Source organism: Zingiber officinale, chromosome 2B (genome assembly GCF_018446385.1).
Source record: "Zingiber officinale cultivar Zhangliang chromosome 2B, Zo_v1.1, whole genome shotgun sequence".
NCBI lineage: Eukaryota > Viridiplantae > Streptophyta > Magnoliopsida > Zingiberales > Zingiberaceae > Zingiber > Zingiber officinale.
In genome coordinates this window covers 142,195,997-142,212,502 of record NC_055989.1, presented here as the reverse complement: position 1 = coordinate 142,212,502, position 16,506 = coordinate 142,195,997, and the positions used below count along the sequence as shown (strand labels likewise).

Below are 16,506 nucleotides of genomic sequence, written 5' to 3'. Positions count from 1 at the left end.
TGCTCGTGGCCGGCTGCTCGGCCGGCGCGACGCGCGGGAGCCGGGCCGGCACAACCACGCCTCCCTGGGCTGCAATTGCCAGATGGCGCACGTCCTCAGTTGTGCTTTGCTACTGTTCGTAGCTGAGCACAATCAAAACCCTAGAAAATTTAAGTGTCGTGACATATTTTGATCCATTTCGCTATTGTACTTGCATAAAATGTAGTGGCCAACAGGTGTTTGATCGATGCTTCTCATATATGTATGATTATTTCATTTGATGATGCTATAAGGAACAACATGTTTATAATAGTTTCATTTATTTGCTCTAGTGTAGAGGTGATTTTCGGTAATATGATATGATAATCGTGAGATGAAATTGTGCACATAATTCTTTATTTAAACTTATTTCAAGTGATACAACAAGTTTAATAATGTTTCAATTTATATTCTCTTTAGGTTATAACAATGTATATGAACAAAGCTTGGATGTACAATCGATTAGACAATGGTTTTATCAGAGATGACTTTATTGCTGAAGTTGAACAGTTTGTGATTTTTGCTAAAAGTCATCCAGAATGTATGAATGGTTCTGAGTTACGGTGTCCGTGCAATCATAAAAAATGTTAAAATAGAGCATTTTGTGATGATGATACTGTAAAAATACACATATGTAGAAATGGATTTGTGCCAAATTACTACAATTGGTATTGTCACGGAGAGCCTTATTTATATGAACAAATTGGGGCGTCTGGTGGTTCGTATTCTGGGACTACTATTACAGCTCCTGAAGCATCAAATAATATTGATATTTCAATGCAATCAATGGTTCAAGATGCGATGAATGCAGTTGATTATTCGAATATAGATGAAATATCAACCCCTGAATATCAGCAACTATATGAAATGTTAAAGGCTAGTGAAAGAGAAGTGTGGGAAGGCATTCCTTCTGGTCATTCACAACTATCAGCTACAGCAAGCTTATTGAATATGAAAGCAGAACATCATTTCTCATAAAGATGTTACGATGACATTTGTCAATTGATGTCAGAGTTGCTCCCTACTGATAACATAATGACCGATAGCTTCTATGAAACAAAGAAATTGATCAGAGGTTTAGGTTTGCCTGTAGAGAAGATTGATTGTTGTATAAACAACTGCATGATATTTTGGAATGAAGACAGTGATTTGAATGAATGTAAAATCTGTACTCACCCTCATTTTAAGCATCGTAATCGCATACCAGGGAAGAAGAGGAAAAATATTGCTTGGAAAGTGATGTATTATTTTCCGTTAACTGCTAGACTTCAACGCTTGTATGCATCTGCAGCTACAGCTAACCACATGTTGTGGCATCATGAGCATGAGCACGAAGGAGGTATAATGTGTCATCCTTGTGATTCTCCTGCATGGAAACTGTTAGGATGTATACTAAAAGTCTAGCTTTTGGTATAAACATTTATCTAGAAATAAGAATCACATTGGTCAAATGTCTACATTTATGATAAATGTAGTTGTTCAATTAATTTATATTGTAGATAACATGGTGTGTGGTGTCACACACAGAGGATCATGTTATCAGTACCTTATAAATTATAAACAGTAGCTCACGATCAAAATGGAAAGGAACAAACAATTGGAAGGTCGTAGTGTAATTAGGTATTAGTTTATCTTAACTATATAATTACACTAGTACACTTAGAGTGTATTGAGTAGGACCATTAGAGGTCGTTTCTTTTATACTGACTTTATAAAGGAACAAAGACCTCAGTTATTATAGAAGTGTGTACTCTTAATCCTAATATAATAACAAGCACATATATTTGATATTTATTTCTTTAATTTATCAATGGGTGAGATTTAGTTCGATAAATCAATAAGCCCGATAAGTTGGGAAATGATATCACTTATAGTGTGTATTGTTGATTATAGAAGGAAACTGTGTCCTAGTAATCTAGGTTGAGAATGTCCCCAAGAGGAGCTCATAAGGATTGTCATGTTAAACCCTGCAGGTGGACTTAGTCCGACATGACGATAAGGTTGAGTGGTACTACTCTTGGACTAAGATATTAATTAAATGAGTTGTCAGTAACTCACTTAATTAGTGGACATTCGACATCTTAAACACAGGGAGACTAACACACTCATAATAAGAAGGAGCCCAAAATGTAATTTGGGATTGGTGCGGTAGTTCAATAATAGTTCTCTAGTGGAATGAATTATTATTGATAAAATTAAGTTGTGTGTTCGGGGCGAACACGGGATGCTTAATTTTATCGGGAGACCAAAACCAATTTCTCCTCTCGGTCCCTATCGTAGCCTCTTAATTATAGAGTACTATACCCACCTATACCCACCTTCTTACCCATCCCATAGGGGGTCGGTCAAGCTAGCTTGGAGACCAAGCTAGGGCCGGCCAAAGTGTGGTTCATGGGTGCTTCAAGATGGCCGGCCCTAGCTTGGGTTCAAGCTTGGTGTGGCCGACCCAAATTAAAATAAAAAGATTTTTATTTTTTTAAAATTTTTCTTATGTGGATAATATGATTTAAAAGAGAGTTTAAAAATTTAAATCTTTCCTTTTATAAGATTCTACAAAAGATTAAGAGAAGAGCTAAATCTCTTTCCTTATTTGTAGATTAAAAGGTTGATTTTAATTTTGATAAAAACTTTCCTTTTAATTAATGTTCATGATTTAAAAGAAAGTTTAAAAAATTAAAAATTCTCTTTTATTAGTTTCTACAAAAGATTAAGAAAAGATTTAATATCTTTCCTTATTTGTAGATTGAAAGGAGATTTTAATTTTTAGAGATAACTTTCCTTTTTGGAAATTATCCACATGTTTAAAAAAAAAATTAATTTATAAAATTTCTTTTTATTAACCAATCATGAAGGAATTAAAATTATTGGAGAAATTTTTATAAATTTCTAGAAACAAATTAGGAAGTTTTAATTAAAACTCTCCTTGTTTTGGGGAAAGAGGTGGCCGGCCAAATAAATTGGAGAAGAGAAAATTATTTTTAATTAAATAAATTTTCCTTTTCATGGCAAAAGAATTAAGGAAGTTTTTATTTAAATTTCCTTATTTGCCAAAACCAAGGATTATAAAAGAGGGGGTAGAGGAGGCTTCATTGTGAACGACTCTATTCTTTTTCTTCCTCTCTTTTCTTCCTTGGTGTGGCCGGCCCCTAGAGGTTCCCCTTCTCCTTCTCTCTTCTCCTTCTTGTGGCCGAGACTTCATCATCTCTTGGAGGCATAGAAGTGGTCGGATCTAGCTTGGAGAAAAGGAGAGAAAGGAGTCTTGTTTCATGCATCCCTTGGAGCTTGGTTGGTGGAAAAAGATCTTCATCTTTTGGAAGCATTGTGCTTGGCCGAAACTTGAAGAAAGGAGAAGAAGGTGCTTTGGTGGTTTCTCATCTCGGAAGATCGTTGCCCACACAATGTCCGAGGTTAGAAGAGGAATATGGTAGAAGATCAAGAGGTCTTTCTAAAAGGTATAACTAGTATTTTTCTTTTCCGCATCATACTAGTTATTTTTGGAAATAATACCAAATACAAGAGGCATACGATTCTAGTATTTCGAATTTGTTTTTGATGTTGTGTTCTTTTATTTTTTTTCTTTTCCTTGTGATTTGATTGTTCTTTTCGGTTGACCTAAAGTTATTTAAGGAAATTAAATATTAACTTTCCTTAAAAGGCTTTGTCTAGTCGGTGGTGGTTGTTCTCATATCCAAGAAGGTCATGTGCCTCGCCACGTCAGTACTGGGAGCCAATTTTGGAAACTAATATTTAATGAAATTAATAACCTAGGTGATTTGGATCGAACGTGTTAAGTTCCGCAGGAGATCCGAGTCTAAACCTTAAAGAACAAATAAATTAAACTTAGGATCAAACGTGTTAAGTTCCGCAGACGATCCGAGTTTAATTTAAAAGAACGCATAGTAGCTAGGAAAAGGTTCAGACCTTTGTACAAAATTTTTGTACAGTGGAACCATTAGGTTTTCTGAGTAGCAACCAACAGAAACATCTTGATACTGTGTTTCCCTCCTTTGCAATGGAACCACGAAATGTGAGATTGAGACTTTCTGCAGATGGATTTCAACCATTTGGTCAGTCGGGACAACAATATTCATCTTGGCCAGTTATATTAACACCGTACAATTTGCCACCATGGATGTGCATGAAAGATGAATTTATGTTCCTTACCGTGCTTATTCCTGGTCCAGCCAATCCAAAAGATAAGATAGATATTTTCTTACAACCTCTAATTGCCGAGCTTAATGAATTATGGAATGTAGGGTCGGTTACTTATGATATTGCAAGTAAAACTAATTTTACATTGCATGCGGCCTTATTATGGACGATCAGTGATTTTCCAGCATACTCAATGTTGTCGGGATGGAGCACGGCTGGTAAATTAGCATGCCCACATTGCATGACAGAGTCCGATGCATTTTCATTGCCTTGCAGTGGGAAGGTATCTTGGTTTGATAATCATCTTAAATTTCTACCACTGGATCACCCTTTTAGGCGAAATAAGAAAAATTTTCTAAAGAATGTTGTAGTCAAAAAACATCCCCCAGCAGTCCATGCTTCAAGTGAAGAAATCATTGAATAAATAGATAGTTATGGATTCCTCTCAGTATCTCAGCCTAATTCTGAAGAGATAAATAAGTATCTGGTGAGGATGTGCAAGTGTGGTTGGAAGAAAATGAGCATATTCTGGGAGTTGCCTTATTGGAAGTATCTACTCATTAGACACAATATAGATGTGATGTATGTTGAGAAAAATTTCTTTGATAATATCTTCAACACTGTGATGAATGTACCTAGAAGAACTAAGGACACTACAAAATCACGTGAAGAATTAAAAGAACTAGTCAACAGACCAGAGTTGCATCAGAATGAAACAACCAATAAGTTTCCAAAAGCTTGTTATACATTAGACAAAGATGGTAAACAAGCTTTATGTAGTTGGTTAAAAGAAATCAAATTTCCAGATGGATATGCTTCGAATATGGCTCGATGCGTTGACATGAACAAATTAAAGATGTTTGGAATGAAGAGTCATGACTGTCATGTGTTCATGCAAAGACTTATTCCAATAGCTTTTCATGATTTACTTCCCAATAATGTTTGGCAAGCACTTACAGACTTGAGTCTTTTTTTCAGAGATTTGACAGCGAGGTGTATTATGACGGTTGATATGATTCAGCTAGAGACTGACATTCCTCTCATACTTTGTAAGTTGGAGCGCATATTTCCACCAAGTTTTTTTGATTCAATGGAACATCTACCGGTACATTTACCATATGAGGCACGAATAGCTGGTCCTGTGCAGTACAGATAGATGTATCCATTTGAAAGGTTTTTGAGAAAATTAAAAAATAATGTTCGTAATAAAGCAAGAGTTGAAGGGTCAATATGTAATGCTTATCTGGTGGAAGAAGCATCTTCTTTCTGCTCTTATTATTTTGCTGATAATGTTAAAATCAGACACCGCAAATGTCCTAGAAATTTCGATGATACTCAGAATATAGATCCATCGATGCTTTCTATTTTTAAATTTTCTAGTAAACCAATGGGTGCATCTGTTTCTAGATGGTTAACTCAACAAGAATACCATGCTGCAAGAACATACATACTCTTAAACTGTGATGAGGTCAAACCCTACATAAAGTAAGTTAACTTCTCTAATCAAGCTTTTATTTCGTTGTAGTTAATTGCTTGATATCCTAATTTTCTTATAATTACCTTTTTTCAAAGCTTGTATAAGCAACAATTACATTTTCAAAATCCATCAACGACTGCAAGTGAGGTTGCTGAAAAGTTAGAGACCGAATTTGCATTATGGTTTCAAATATATGTGAGTTAGAGAAATTTTCATAATTCTTTATTAAAATAAATTCGGTCCTAATTTTTCTTATTACTATTTTGATAGGTGAAAGATCGAAGAATATCTAATGTACAAGATGATAGAATATTGAATCTTGCATCTGGACCCCTACGCCAAATAATGGTCTATTCGGGTTACTATGTTAATGGTCTCAAATTCCATGTGAGACAACGAGATTCGCAGAGATTAACTTTTAATTCTGGTGTCTGCGTTAAAGGATCTATCGACACCAAGAACATTGAGTTTGATTACTATGGTAGACTTGAGGAAATTATAGAGGTTGAGTATCCTACATTACCGATAAAAAGGTGTGTGTTGTTCAAATGTTCATGGTATGATCCAACCCCAAGAACAGGTACCAGAATACATCCAAATTATAATTTAGTAGAGGTTAATGCAAACAGAAGGTTCAATAAGTTTGAACCTTTCATTTTTGCAATACAAGCGGATCAGGTTGTTTATCTTGAATATCCTACGAAGAGAAGAAGAGCTAATGAATGGTTGTTTGTTTGTCGATTGAAGTCTCGTTCTACCATAGAAATGTCGAACACTATTACTGCTCAAAACCATGATGCATTTCAGAATGACGAAGTAGAGAGACATTCGGTTGATTCACAACTCTAATCTACATCACAATTACTTGTAGATGGTAATGCCACTGACAAGGAGATAGATGATGGAGAGAAATCCAGCAGTGAGGATTTTTTTGAACTAACAGAGTCTAGCGACGACGACTTACAAACTGTTAATGTTGAGTAGAAATGCTTCCAGAGTCTAGCATTGATTAAATTTTAGCATTATTATTCATCTAGTAAGTTATGCTTTAATCATGTTTTGTTGCTTATTTATCATGTTATTAAAGACTTATTATGATGTGTTGTAATATGTTTTTGTAGATATAAGGTATCATGGCAGATCTTCCAGCACCACTCCGTGGATCCACCGTCCTTAGGGTTGTTGGAGAGTCGTAAGTATTTTTTTTATTATTAGTAATTCAAGTTCTTTATTTATAACATATATCTTATGTCTTAATATTGCTTATATGTAGGTTTACTCCCGACGACCATCGAGTATCCACATATATCACACGGAAATTTAAGGAAAGAGTCTGCATATCTGGGACTACATGGAGACATGTAGATGCTGGAACTAAGGATTTCTATTATCAAGAATTTGTGGTAAGTAAATTAAATATGTACATTATATTTATCCTTTAATATTCTAAAATTTTATTTTTAAATTGTAGAAAAAATATACATGGGAGGAGGGGCACGACGTAGAATTTGCAAAAACTTGGAATATTTATTGTGTCAAGTTGTACAAAGACCTATTATACTATGTGAGAAAGGATGACACACGGCCTGCTTATGTATCCGACGAGATTTGGAGTGCATGGATGACCACTTGGTCTGCAGAAAGATGGCAGACAAAGGCTCTAAAAGCTCAAGCGAATAGGAATACAGAGCCAGGTGGCCCGAGTACCGGATCTGCTCGGCATACATCAGGATCTCGATCCATTGTTGAGCACGCTATAGTTTTGGTGATTTTAATTTAAAGTTATATAAATTAAATTTTTATTTATTAATGAACTTGTATAATTTTAGCCAAACTTATTTGTGCATGCAGGAGCGTTCTTTAGAAAGATCAAAGAACATTGGGGTTTGAATTATTAACTTGCAATTTATATTTAATCTTTAATAATGATTAATTAGCTTTAATAATTGTGTATAATATATAAATTGTATATTTTTTCTACACAGGAGGAAATGACAAGCAGGGTTGCTCAGGCATCTCAGCCACCAGTAGAGGGAGGGGAGTCACAGGATCTATCCACCCAGGAAATAAATGAAATTTATTATGATGTTGTGGGTGGAAGGACAAAGAACTCCTCCCTCTACGGCCTTGGTTCCTAGGCCAAGGTGGTATTTGATCGCTTGAGGACTCCTAGGGGTCGTGCGAGTTCCTCTTCTTCTTCTTCTTCTTCTTCTTCTGAGGTAGAGTCATTAAGAAAAGAAAACCAAGACTTGAAGACTCAGATGACTACCATGGATCAATAGTGGGAGAAGAAGTGGGCTGCACAGGAGCAGGCATTGACCCAGATGCAAGCAATCATTGCACGATGAGACCCATCACAGCAACCCCAGTCAGAGGAGACCCCAGACCCATCAGACCCAGACCCCGCTGATGATTAGATTTTTTTGAGGTATGTTTAACTATAACTTGATTTTTTTTTTAGTTTTTTTAGAAATTCATTAAGTCAAATATATTTATTGTATTGGGATATTATTAGATGCTTATCTTAAAGTGTTTTATATTTTTCAGGAGTTCATACTGATACATTCACCATCACCACTATTATTGGTTATCGAAAATATAATCCAGGTATTTTTTTTACAAGTAAAATTAGTTGTATATAACAATGTTTGAGTTATATTACATTTGCATCGATTTAATCTAATCATAATCTATTGTATTTGACTTTTACAGGATTATATTTGGATATATGTATAAGTGATGTATCATGGTATGTATTTTGGATATTTTGTATTTGTCCTTCACTTATGTACTTTTAGATACTTATGATTGTGAGAACTTGATACTTAGATTTTATTATAGTTTGGAGATTTTCTATTTGTCGTTCAGTTATGTTTATATATTTGTTGTATGTTGTACTTTGGAGATTGTGGATTGATTTATATTGTGATCTTGTTGTTGTATGTTGTTAATATATCGTGTGGATTGTGTTTGTGATGTCATCGCTTGTGATGGTTTGTATTTGTATTAAAATTGTATATGGGAAACGAGCAAAACAGGGGCTGAATTTTAATTTTTTTTCCAGTTTTTTACCGACGGAATTACAGTTCCCGTCGGTAAATTATCGAAAAAACACAATGATTTTTGCGATATATTCCCGACGGAATCAGTGATTCCGTCGGGAATCTCCGTTTACCGCCGTTTGGTTTTTTACCGACGGGTAAAAAACGCAGTCGGTAATATACCGACGACATTATATCTTCAGTCAGTACTTACCGACGGATTTACTTTTCCGTCGGTAAAGTAAATGCCGACCAAAATACTTCCGATACCATAAATTCCATCGGTATTCCGTCGGTAATGTCATATACCGACGGAATACTGACGGAATATTCAGTCGGTAATAATAGTATTTTTTGTAGCTCATTGTTCCGATGACTAACTTGAGCGTCGGAGGACCAACGTCGGAAATCCATTCCCTAGTCCAATACTGACATTTCTTATATTACAAAGCAGAACGAGATCTATACGTGATCAATTCAGAAATCACATATCAATTAACCTTCTCCATAACTTTTAGATAGGATCAATCACCCTTCCAACTATATTTGGTGGTTGCAACTTCCCAACTCGTCCAACCATTGTGAGGAAAGTTCATGTGACAAAAGGTGATTCGCTCGTTTCTAGCGCCCACCCTCTTCTCTATCCCAGGTCGGCAATGGGCAACCCCTTGTTTTCGTTGCTCGGTGGCTCGATGACTCGCTGACCCGGTTAACTGCCAATCCGATAGGAGCGGACTCAATAAGAAAGTATTTAACCAGAGACAACTCGATATTCATCCGACTTGCTCGTGATGGCTCGTTCCAATAACTCAGTGAGTCATCTAGTAGTATTAATGATGACATTAATTTTTTAGTTAGAAAATTGACAGTAATAGTTGAAATAGTCATCTGGGCGGTCCCTTTACAGTGCCTCTACTATCTACAAAGGAGATCAATCATATAACTAAGAAATTCACATCAGTAAAAAATTATAGGCATACTGGAGGCCAGATCCCCTTTAGACATAAAAATTTAGATAAGAGGATGGATCATTTATGGATCATGCGTATGATCTGAACATAATTAATTACGATTTCTTCTTAAATTCATTATCCTCAAATTATAATTTAGATCAGAATGAATGATCGGAAGCCACATAGAAATCATCGACTATGGACAAGTGGCCAAGCAACCTGACGTCATTGAGCGGGAGGCGGCCTCCGGCTACCTATCTAATCCAAATTATAATCTAGAAAGGATGATGATCTAAAAATGGATCATAACTAATTTGATCGGATCACAATCACAATTCAACCTCATTATAAGTGGTCCATTATAAGTAATTCATTCTTGATCCATTTTATTTTATTTTATTATAAATAAGAGGATGCGTCAGTTGCCGGGAGGAATATGTACTTTTGTTTTTCATACGAACTGTACATCTTAAAATATTGTGATTAAATTATTTTATTCTGCTGTAAAATTAACATGAACTTTTTTCATTCAGTTTGCATGGTCTCCGTGAGATTTTTTTTTTTCATATGAACTTTACTAGAAAGGATGGATTAGTGGAGGGATGGGAGCTTTACTAGACAATTGAATGCGTATAAATAAATTCTTATTGAGTGTTATATCAAATTTACTCATAAATATTTAATTTATTTACCATATATCCTAATGAATGACTATAAAGGTTATCTTCTTTTAGTTGTAATATTATTTTACGACTCTCTTTCTCTTGTTCCTACATGGATCTTTTGTAATGTATACTCCATTTCACTGGTTAATCTTATAATTTGTCGATGTTATCGAGTGGATTTTGTCGATTACTAAGACTTATCAAGAATGTAACAAAATTATTACCATGGTTCTCCTTTAGTTTTTTTTTTTTTTTTTTGCTTGTGCCATGGCTTAAGTGACGTATAAGGAAGGGTCCCCTACACCCTTCACCCTTCGATATCTCCGTCGGGCCCCACAGCCCTCCCTACAGGGTGCAGTCGCGAGGCAAGTCACTGCCATTAACTCACACCTCTCCTTTAAATAAATAAATTCTTATTAATTATTGGTTTAAAAAAAAACAAACAATTACGTGGTAAATTCAAAATGGTAGAAAAATAAAAATAATAATTAAAAAAACGGATCCAATAATTAGGCGATGTGAGCCCCACTGCTGTCCGACCCACCGAGAGTGGTCCGGCGACCCACCTCGCAGCCCTGCAGCATCACGTGGAGGCACCCACGGTGCCCAGATGGACCGGCCGCCGGCGATCCGCCACCGTATCCGCCCCACCAGCCACCGCGCGCCGTCACGTCACGCGCCGAGCCACCGGCAGCAGCGCGTGAATCCCGGGCGCTGGCTGCGTCCTTCTCCGCCCCACCCAACAAATTAAATCAATCGAATCCATTAAACATATTTTCATTTCGCCTCCCATGCTAGTTTAGCAGATTTTTAGATTCACCCCTATAGTTTAAAATATTATTTTTTCAAAATTATAGCTTTTATTTATAATTCACAGTAGGGCTACAAACAAACGAAATTGAAAATTTTGCATTGTTCAAGTTTGATTCTGATCCAATCGTACATCAAATTTACTCGCGGTACTAGAAGCCATAATAGTTAATTTTAACAAAAACATTGCGGTAGATTGTAAAATTGCTGAAGATCACCCTTGGAGTTAATGCGAGGAGAGTGAAAGAGGTGGTGGTCCACCGGCCGGGTCCGACCGTTTGGGCCAATGAAAGCTACCGCAGCGAGACATGTGGGCCCACTGCCTTCTACTAATACACACCCCCACCTTCCTCCTCACTACTCCTCCTCCTCCTCCCCACCCTCGCCGTAGCCCAGCATGTCGAGCCGCCGCTCCCGGATCTCTGACGAAGAGATCAACGACCTCATCTCCAAGCTCCAGGCCCTCCTCCCCGAGTCTCGCCGGAGAACCACGAGCAGGGTGCGTAGCAGAACCAAACCACATGCAATTCCTGCGTGAGCTATATATATATACTTCTTTCTTTTCCCCCGGCTGTTTCTGACATCGCCGACGAATTATAATGCAGGCGTCAGCAGCGAAGCTGCTGAAGGAGATGTGCGGGTACATAAAGAGCCTCCACCGGGAGGTGGACGACCTGAGCGAGCAGCTCGGCGGGCTGATGGCGACAATGGAGGCCGACAGCCCGCAGGCTGAGATCATTAGAAGCATCTTGGGGTCTTAATTGTTGATTATGTTAATTAATCTGCGTAATTAAGGTGGATAATTAATCCTGTAAGGCTGTAACCTTAGCCTTGTCTTAATTGGTGGTGTGCAGTGTAAGTGTTTATGATCTAATTAATTACTTTATCACTGATTAATTAGTGTTTTAGACAGTACTACTGTGAGTAATTCCTGTTTTATTTCCAAAAATATGATTTCCATCATAATATGTCTCAAATTATAGATTATGTTGCAAATAGAATAAGAGTCATTTTCAAGCCACTTTATCACAAAAATGAAAATTCTTTGTAATAATATTATGACAATATTATAACGTTTATTCTCATAATTATATCAAATAATATAAATATATTATTTAAAGTTCATATTCAAATCACACATCCTATTTTTAAAACTACTAAATCACACATCAATTTTTGGATAACATCTTTTTCCATCTTTAGTTAATAAAAGTTTCCCAAAGTACGGTAACCTCGAAACACTTCTTGTAATATGTAGACAACAAAGAATCTCTCAACTTAAATTGTCCACCATATTGGTTGAGCTTGGTTTACGTTGAAGAAATCATAAAGCTCCATAATTTGAAAGGAGATCGAAATTGGCTCCGATGATCTAGAGCATAAAGCTTAGAATGACACCGATCCATATGTTAGAAACGTCACATTCAACTTTGAAAGGTTTCTTAAAGCCCGGTGAGGAAAGGACTTAGGGATTTGAATTGAAAACTTTGTTGAGCTTGCATAATCCAATCTAACATGTCTCTTTTCGAGTTAAATTTTTCAATGAACCACTAGCAAAATGTGGTAAGATGAAATTAAACCAGGAAAACTTTGAACTTCTTAAATGGTATCAAGTTCTATCCGACTGATACGGTGGATGATCGTAGGGTCTGGAAGAAGATGTCGTCGGAAGTCAAGCTCAAGGGATGGTCAAAGGTCAAGCCCACATGGCGGTCAGAAGTCAAGCCCACATGGCGGTCAAAAGTCTGACCTATAGGGAGGTCAAAAAACCGGACTACGTGGAGTTCAAAAGGCCTGGTCACAAGATGGTCTAAGTCGGGCATAGATTGCGTGCCGGGGGTTGGGCCTGCATAGCGAGTAGGAACCAGGAGGCCAGGATCCCAGGTCGAGATTTATAGCCCTGTGGGATAGGATAAAGGGATCAAAGCGTACATGTCGAGATATGCAAACCAAGGATTACAAGCCGGGATTTATAGTCCTGCGGGACAGGATAAAAGGATCAAAGCGTACAGATCGGGATATGCAAACAAAAGATTACAGGTCAGGATCCCAGGGCGAGATTTATAGTCTTGTGCCGCAGGACACATGGACAAAAGCGTACAGGTCGGGATGTGCCAGCCAAGGATACAGGTCAGGACTTATAACCTTACGGCGCAGGACACATGGACAAAAGTGTACAGGTCGGGATGGGTCAGCCAAGGATAAAGGAATCGCAGGTCGGGGCATACGAATCGGAACACACAGATGATCTACAAATCATAATATACAGGTCGGGAAATACAGATCAAGGAGTACAGACTAGGATAGACGGAATCGGACTAAGGTGTACAGGTCGGGACAAACAGAATCGGACTAAGGAGTACAGGTCGGGATAGACGGAATTAGACTAAGGCGTACAGGTCGAGACAGATAGAATCAGACTAAAGTGTACAGGCCGGGACGCAGGATAAGTGGAACCAAACCAAGGCATACAGGTCAAGATACAAGGTAAGGCAGGTCAGGAGTTCACAAGACAAGACATGCAGGACAGGGCTGGTGTACAGATCTGGATTTATGAAACGGCAAATGTAGGTTAGGAAATATAGGTCTACATCCCACAAAGCGAGGTCGGCAGGCACAGGAGCCTAGTCCAGGGTTAACTGATCGGGGCAAGGCATGCACTACACGACAAGCAAGCTAGAGAATCGTAACAACCTGTCAGAGAATAATCACTGCATGTCAGAGAATATGCTAACAGTCTGGTGCTCACCACCTGCTGATTCCCTCTCAGACCTATTGGAGGGCACCACGTGTCATTCACCGCTATACAAAGTCTGACATCCGACATTCCCTGACATTCGTCAGACTCCAGAAGCATCTTGTGCAGTATAAAAAGGGAAGCTTTGTCCCTTACGCAGGTACGCTCACTCATCTTTTCACACTCATCTTTCACTTTTCATCCTTTCTCTGTGCTTCTGGGGGAAAAGTACCTGACTTAAGCGTCGGATGACCTGACCCGGGGACTTTTTCCTTGGTTTCTGGTCTCTAACGACTTGTGGGCTCGTCTGAATGTGCGCAGGATCCTTGCATTGTCATCACCCCTCGTCATCCGCTCGTGTAAGCTTTCCCGGCGGGTGGCAGATTGACCAGGCTTCGCAGCGACTTTCCGTCAACACCAGCGACAGTGCGATCGACCTCCATCCGACTCAACTTCCGGACAAGATCACCGACTTATAATAATTTTTTACCTTCTTTAGATGGATCTTTACACATTCATTAGAGACAACGTAGCCGGGAAACACTAAAGTATAGTGAAGACATTCATTGCGAGAGATGGCTCAGATGCTTCTCCTTGGCCCTTGCCTTTGTTATAAGCTAGAATGTCATCAAACTAAATACCTGATTCATTAGTTACATTAAGATGTTAGGGTTTAGGATTTAGGTTAGTCATATCCACTTTACAAGTCATATTTAGAAAAGATTGCAACACCGTGGAGTTGATCTAAGAGATGCACTCACACATGAACTTTCTTAGGAACAAGCAAGGCTAGGACAACACAAAGACTCATACCCTCTTCGACCACACAAATAGGTGTTTATGGTCATAACTCATACGACAATACGACATCTATAAACAAAGTGCACCATAAATTTACTAAGCACACGTATCCCTTGACCCTATTACAATGATCCATCCAATCTCGAATAGTCAAGACTTATATCTCTGTCATGCACTTTTAACTATGTACATGTATTTACTTTTCTCCATATCCGTGGGATCGGCTCTAAGAGAGTTGTTAATGTGACGATTCCATATTCTTTTTCGAATAGTCAAGACTTAGTCCACATGATCCTAAAAGATAGGGATGACAATTCTGACCATCTTATATATGTCATAAGTAATTTAGTTTGTGTCATTTAGATTAATAAAATTATTAAAGAAAAATTTAAATAATTTTTAAAAACATAATATTAAATTACATATCTTTTAAAAAAACTATTATTTTTTAAAAAGAAAATATTTATTTTCTTTCAATTTATATCAACCTATTTATATAAGTCTAATAAAAATAAATTCATCCAGGATTTTTTTTTTTGAAAAAAATAAAAATCTAAAGGGCACATATGGTACAGTTGAATAATTTTTACTATACAATTTTGTTAACACTAATAGTAAAATTTAATAATAAATAAGATATAATATAATATGATAACACTTAAAAATTAATTTATTATATTATAAAGATATGATTTGAGTAATTAATAAGGGGAGCAAATTAAACGGTATCAGGGAGGAGGACGGTTGCGAAGGCCCACAGGCGTCACAGTTGTGCCACCCAAATTTAACGGCTGTGGGGCGGAGACCGCGAGCACGCGGGTCCGGCCTCCGGATTGCAGAAGCAGTCCACGTCAGGCGGAGAGTCCGGGCCCCACGCGGCCCCCGCACCGCCATTCCATTAAATTGCATTAATCGTGCAGCCTTGGGCTTGTCGGATCCTTCACCTCCCCCGGCAACATCACTCCAAATCTCTTTCTCTCATTTCCTTGTTTATTTATTTATTCATTCAACGTAAAATTGTTTTTATTTCTGGATCGAGTCTTTATTCGCCTATACCACTTCCATTCACAATCATCAAACACTTAAGGACATGGTTGGATATCTTGGAAGCGATACAAATTCAATGAGTACGATTAAATTCATCGATTTCAACCAAAATATTTTTAAAAGGACAGTACATCCAACCAAAAAAAACTCTTGTCAATGAAAAATTTTGAGAAAAGATTGACCACATTAAATCTATTCTACTTAATTTTATCTTATTATAAAAGACTATTTCAGTGACTTTAATTCATAGCGGATCTTATTCAAAATTTGAGGCAGATAGATCGTCAAGTGAGGTGGATAAAATATTAATCGAATCATGATGTCCTGAAAGGAGATATACTAAGATGATTTCTATGTTGATCAAGTCATCAGAAGTCCTCTAGTCAACGCTACCTGCAGCTAGTGATCAGGTTGTCTCGGTCTCTAGTACCCTGATGCTCAAGGCAAATCCAATGAATATATAAGTAACAGACTAATACTAAAATAATAAAATGAATAGAGAGTGAGTACGGTAACGTACCCCGGCCCAGGGGGACGCCCTTTGATGGATCGGTGAGCTGGTCGGGACACTTGCTCGAGTTGTCGTGACTCGGGATAGTAGATGAACGAGAGCCTGATGTGGAGCTGGGTCTGGCGGCACAGAGTTGAATGCGACCTGGATCTGGAAGACGACACGTAGGTCGGGACCTAGTAGCAACACGTAGATCGGGATATGATATCAGCACACAGGCCGGGATATAATATCGGTATGCAGGCCGGGAGATGATACCTGCACGCAAGCCGGGTTGTGACAACGGCACGCAGG

At 37.8% G+C, this 16,506-nt stretch overlaps 1 protein-coding gene across 1 annotated transcript; it reads left to right on the top strand.

Moving 5' to 3' along the window:
• The first annotated feature begins 11,479 nt into the window (after positions 1-11,479).
• Positions 11,480-12,016, top strand: LOC122049615 (transcription factor ILI5-like). Its single transcript, XM_042610981.1, has 2 exons — positions 11,480-11,615; positions 11,722-12,016. The coding sequence occupies exons 1-2, from the start codon at positions 11,514-11,516 to the stop codon at positions 11,875-11,877; spliced, it is 258 nt and encodes an 85-aa protein (XP_042466915.1). The 5' UTR covers positions 11,480-11,513; the 3' UTR covers positions 11,878-12,016.
• Positions 12,017-16,506: the final 4,490 nt, after the last annotated feature.

What these genes read in the sequence shown, in the direction of transcription:
- LOC122049615 (XM_042610981.1), top strand. Translation starts at nt 11,514, where the DNA reads ATGTCGAGCCGCCGCTCCCGGATCTCTGACGAAGAGATCAACGACCTC. An exon ending in GCCGGAGAACCACGAGCAGG is followed by an intron (nt 11,616 to 11,721) that starts GTGCGTAGCAGA and finishes ATTATAATGCAG; the next exon opens with GCGTCAGCAGCGAAGCTGCT.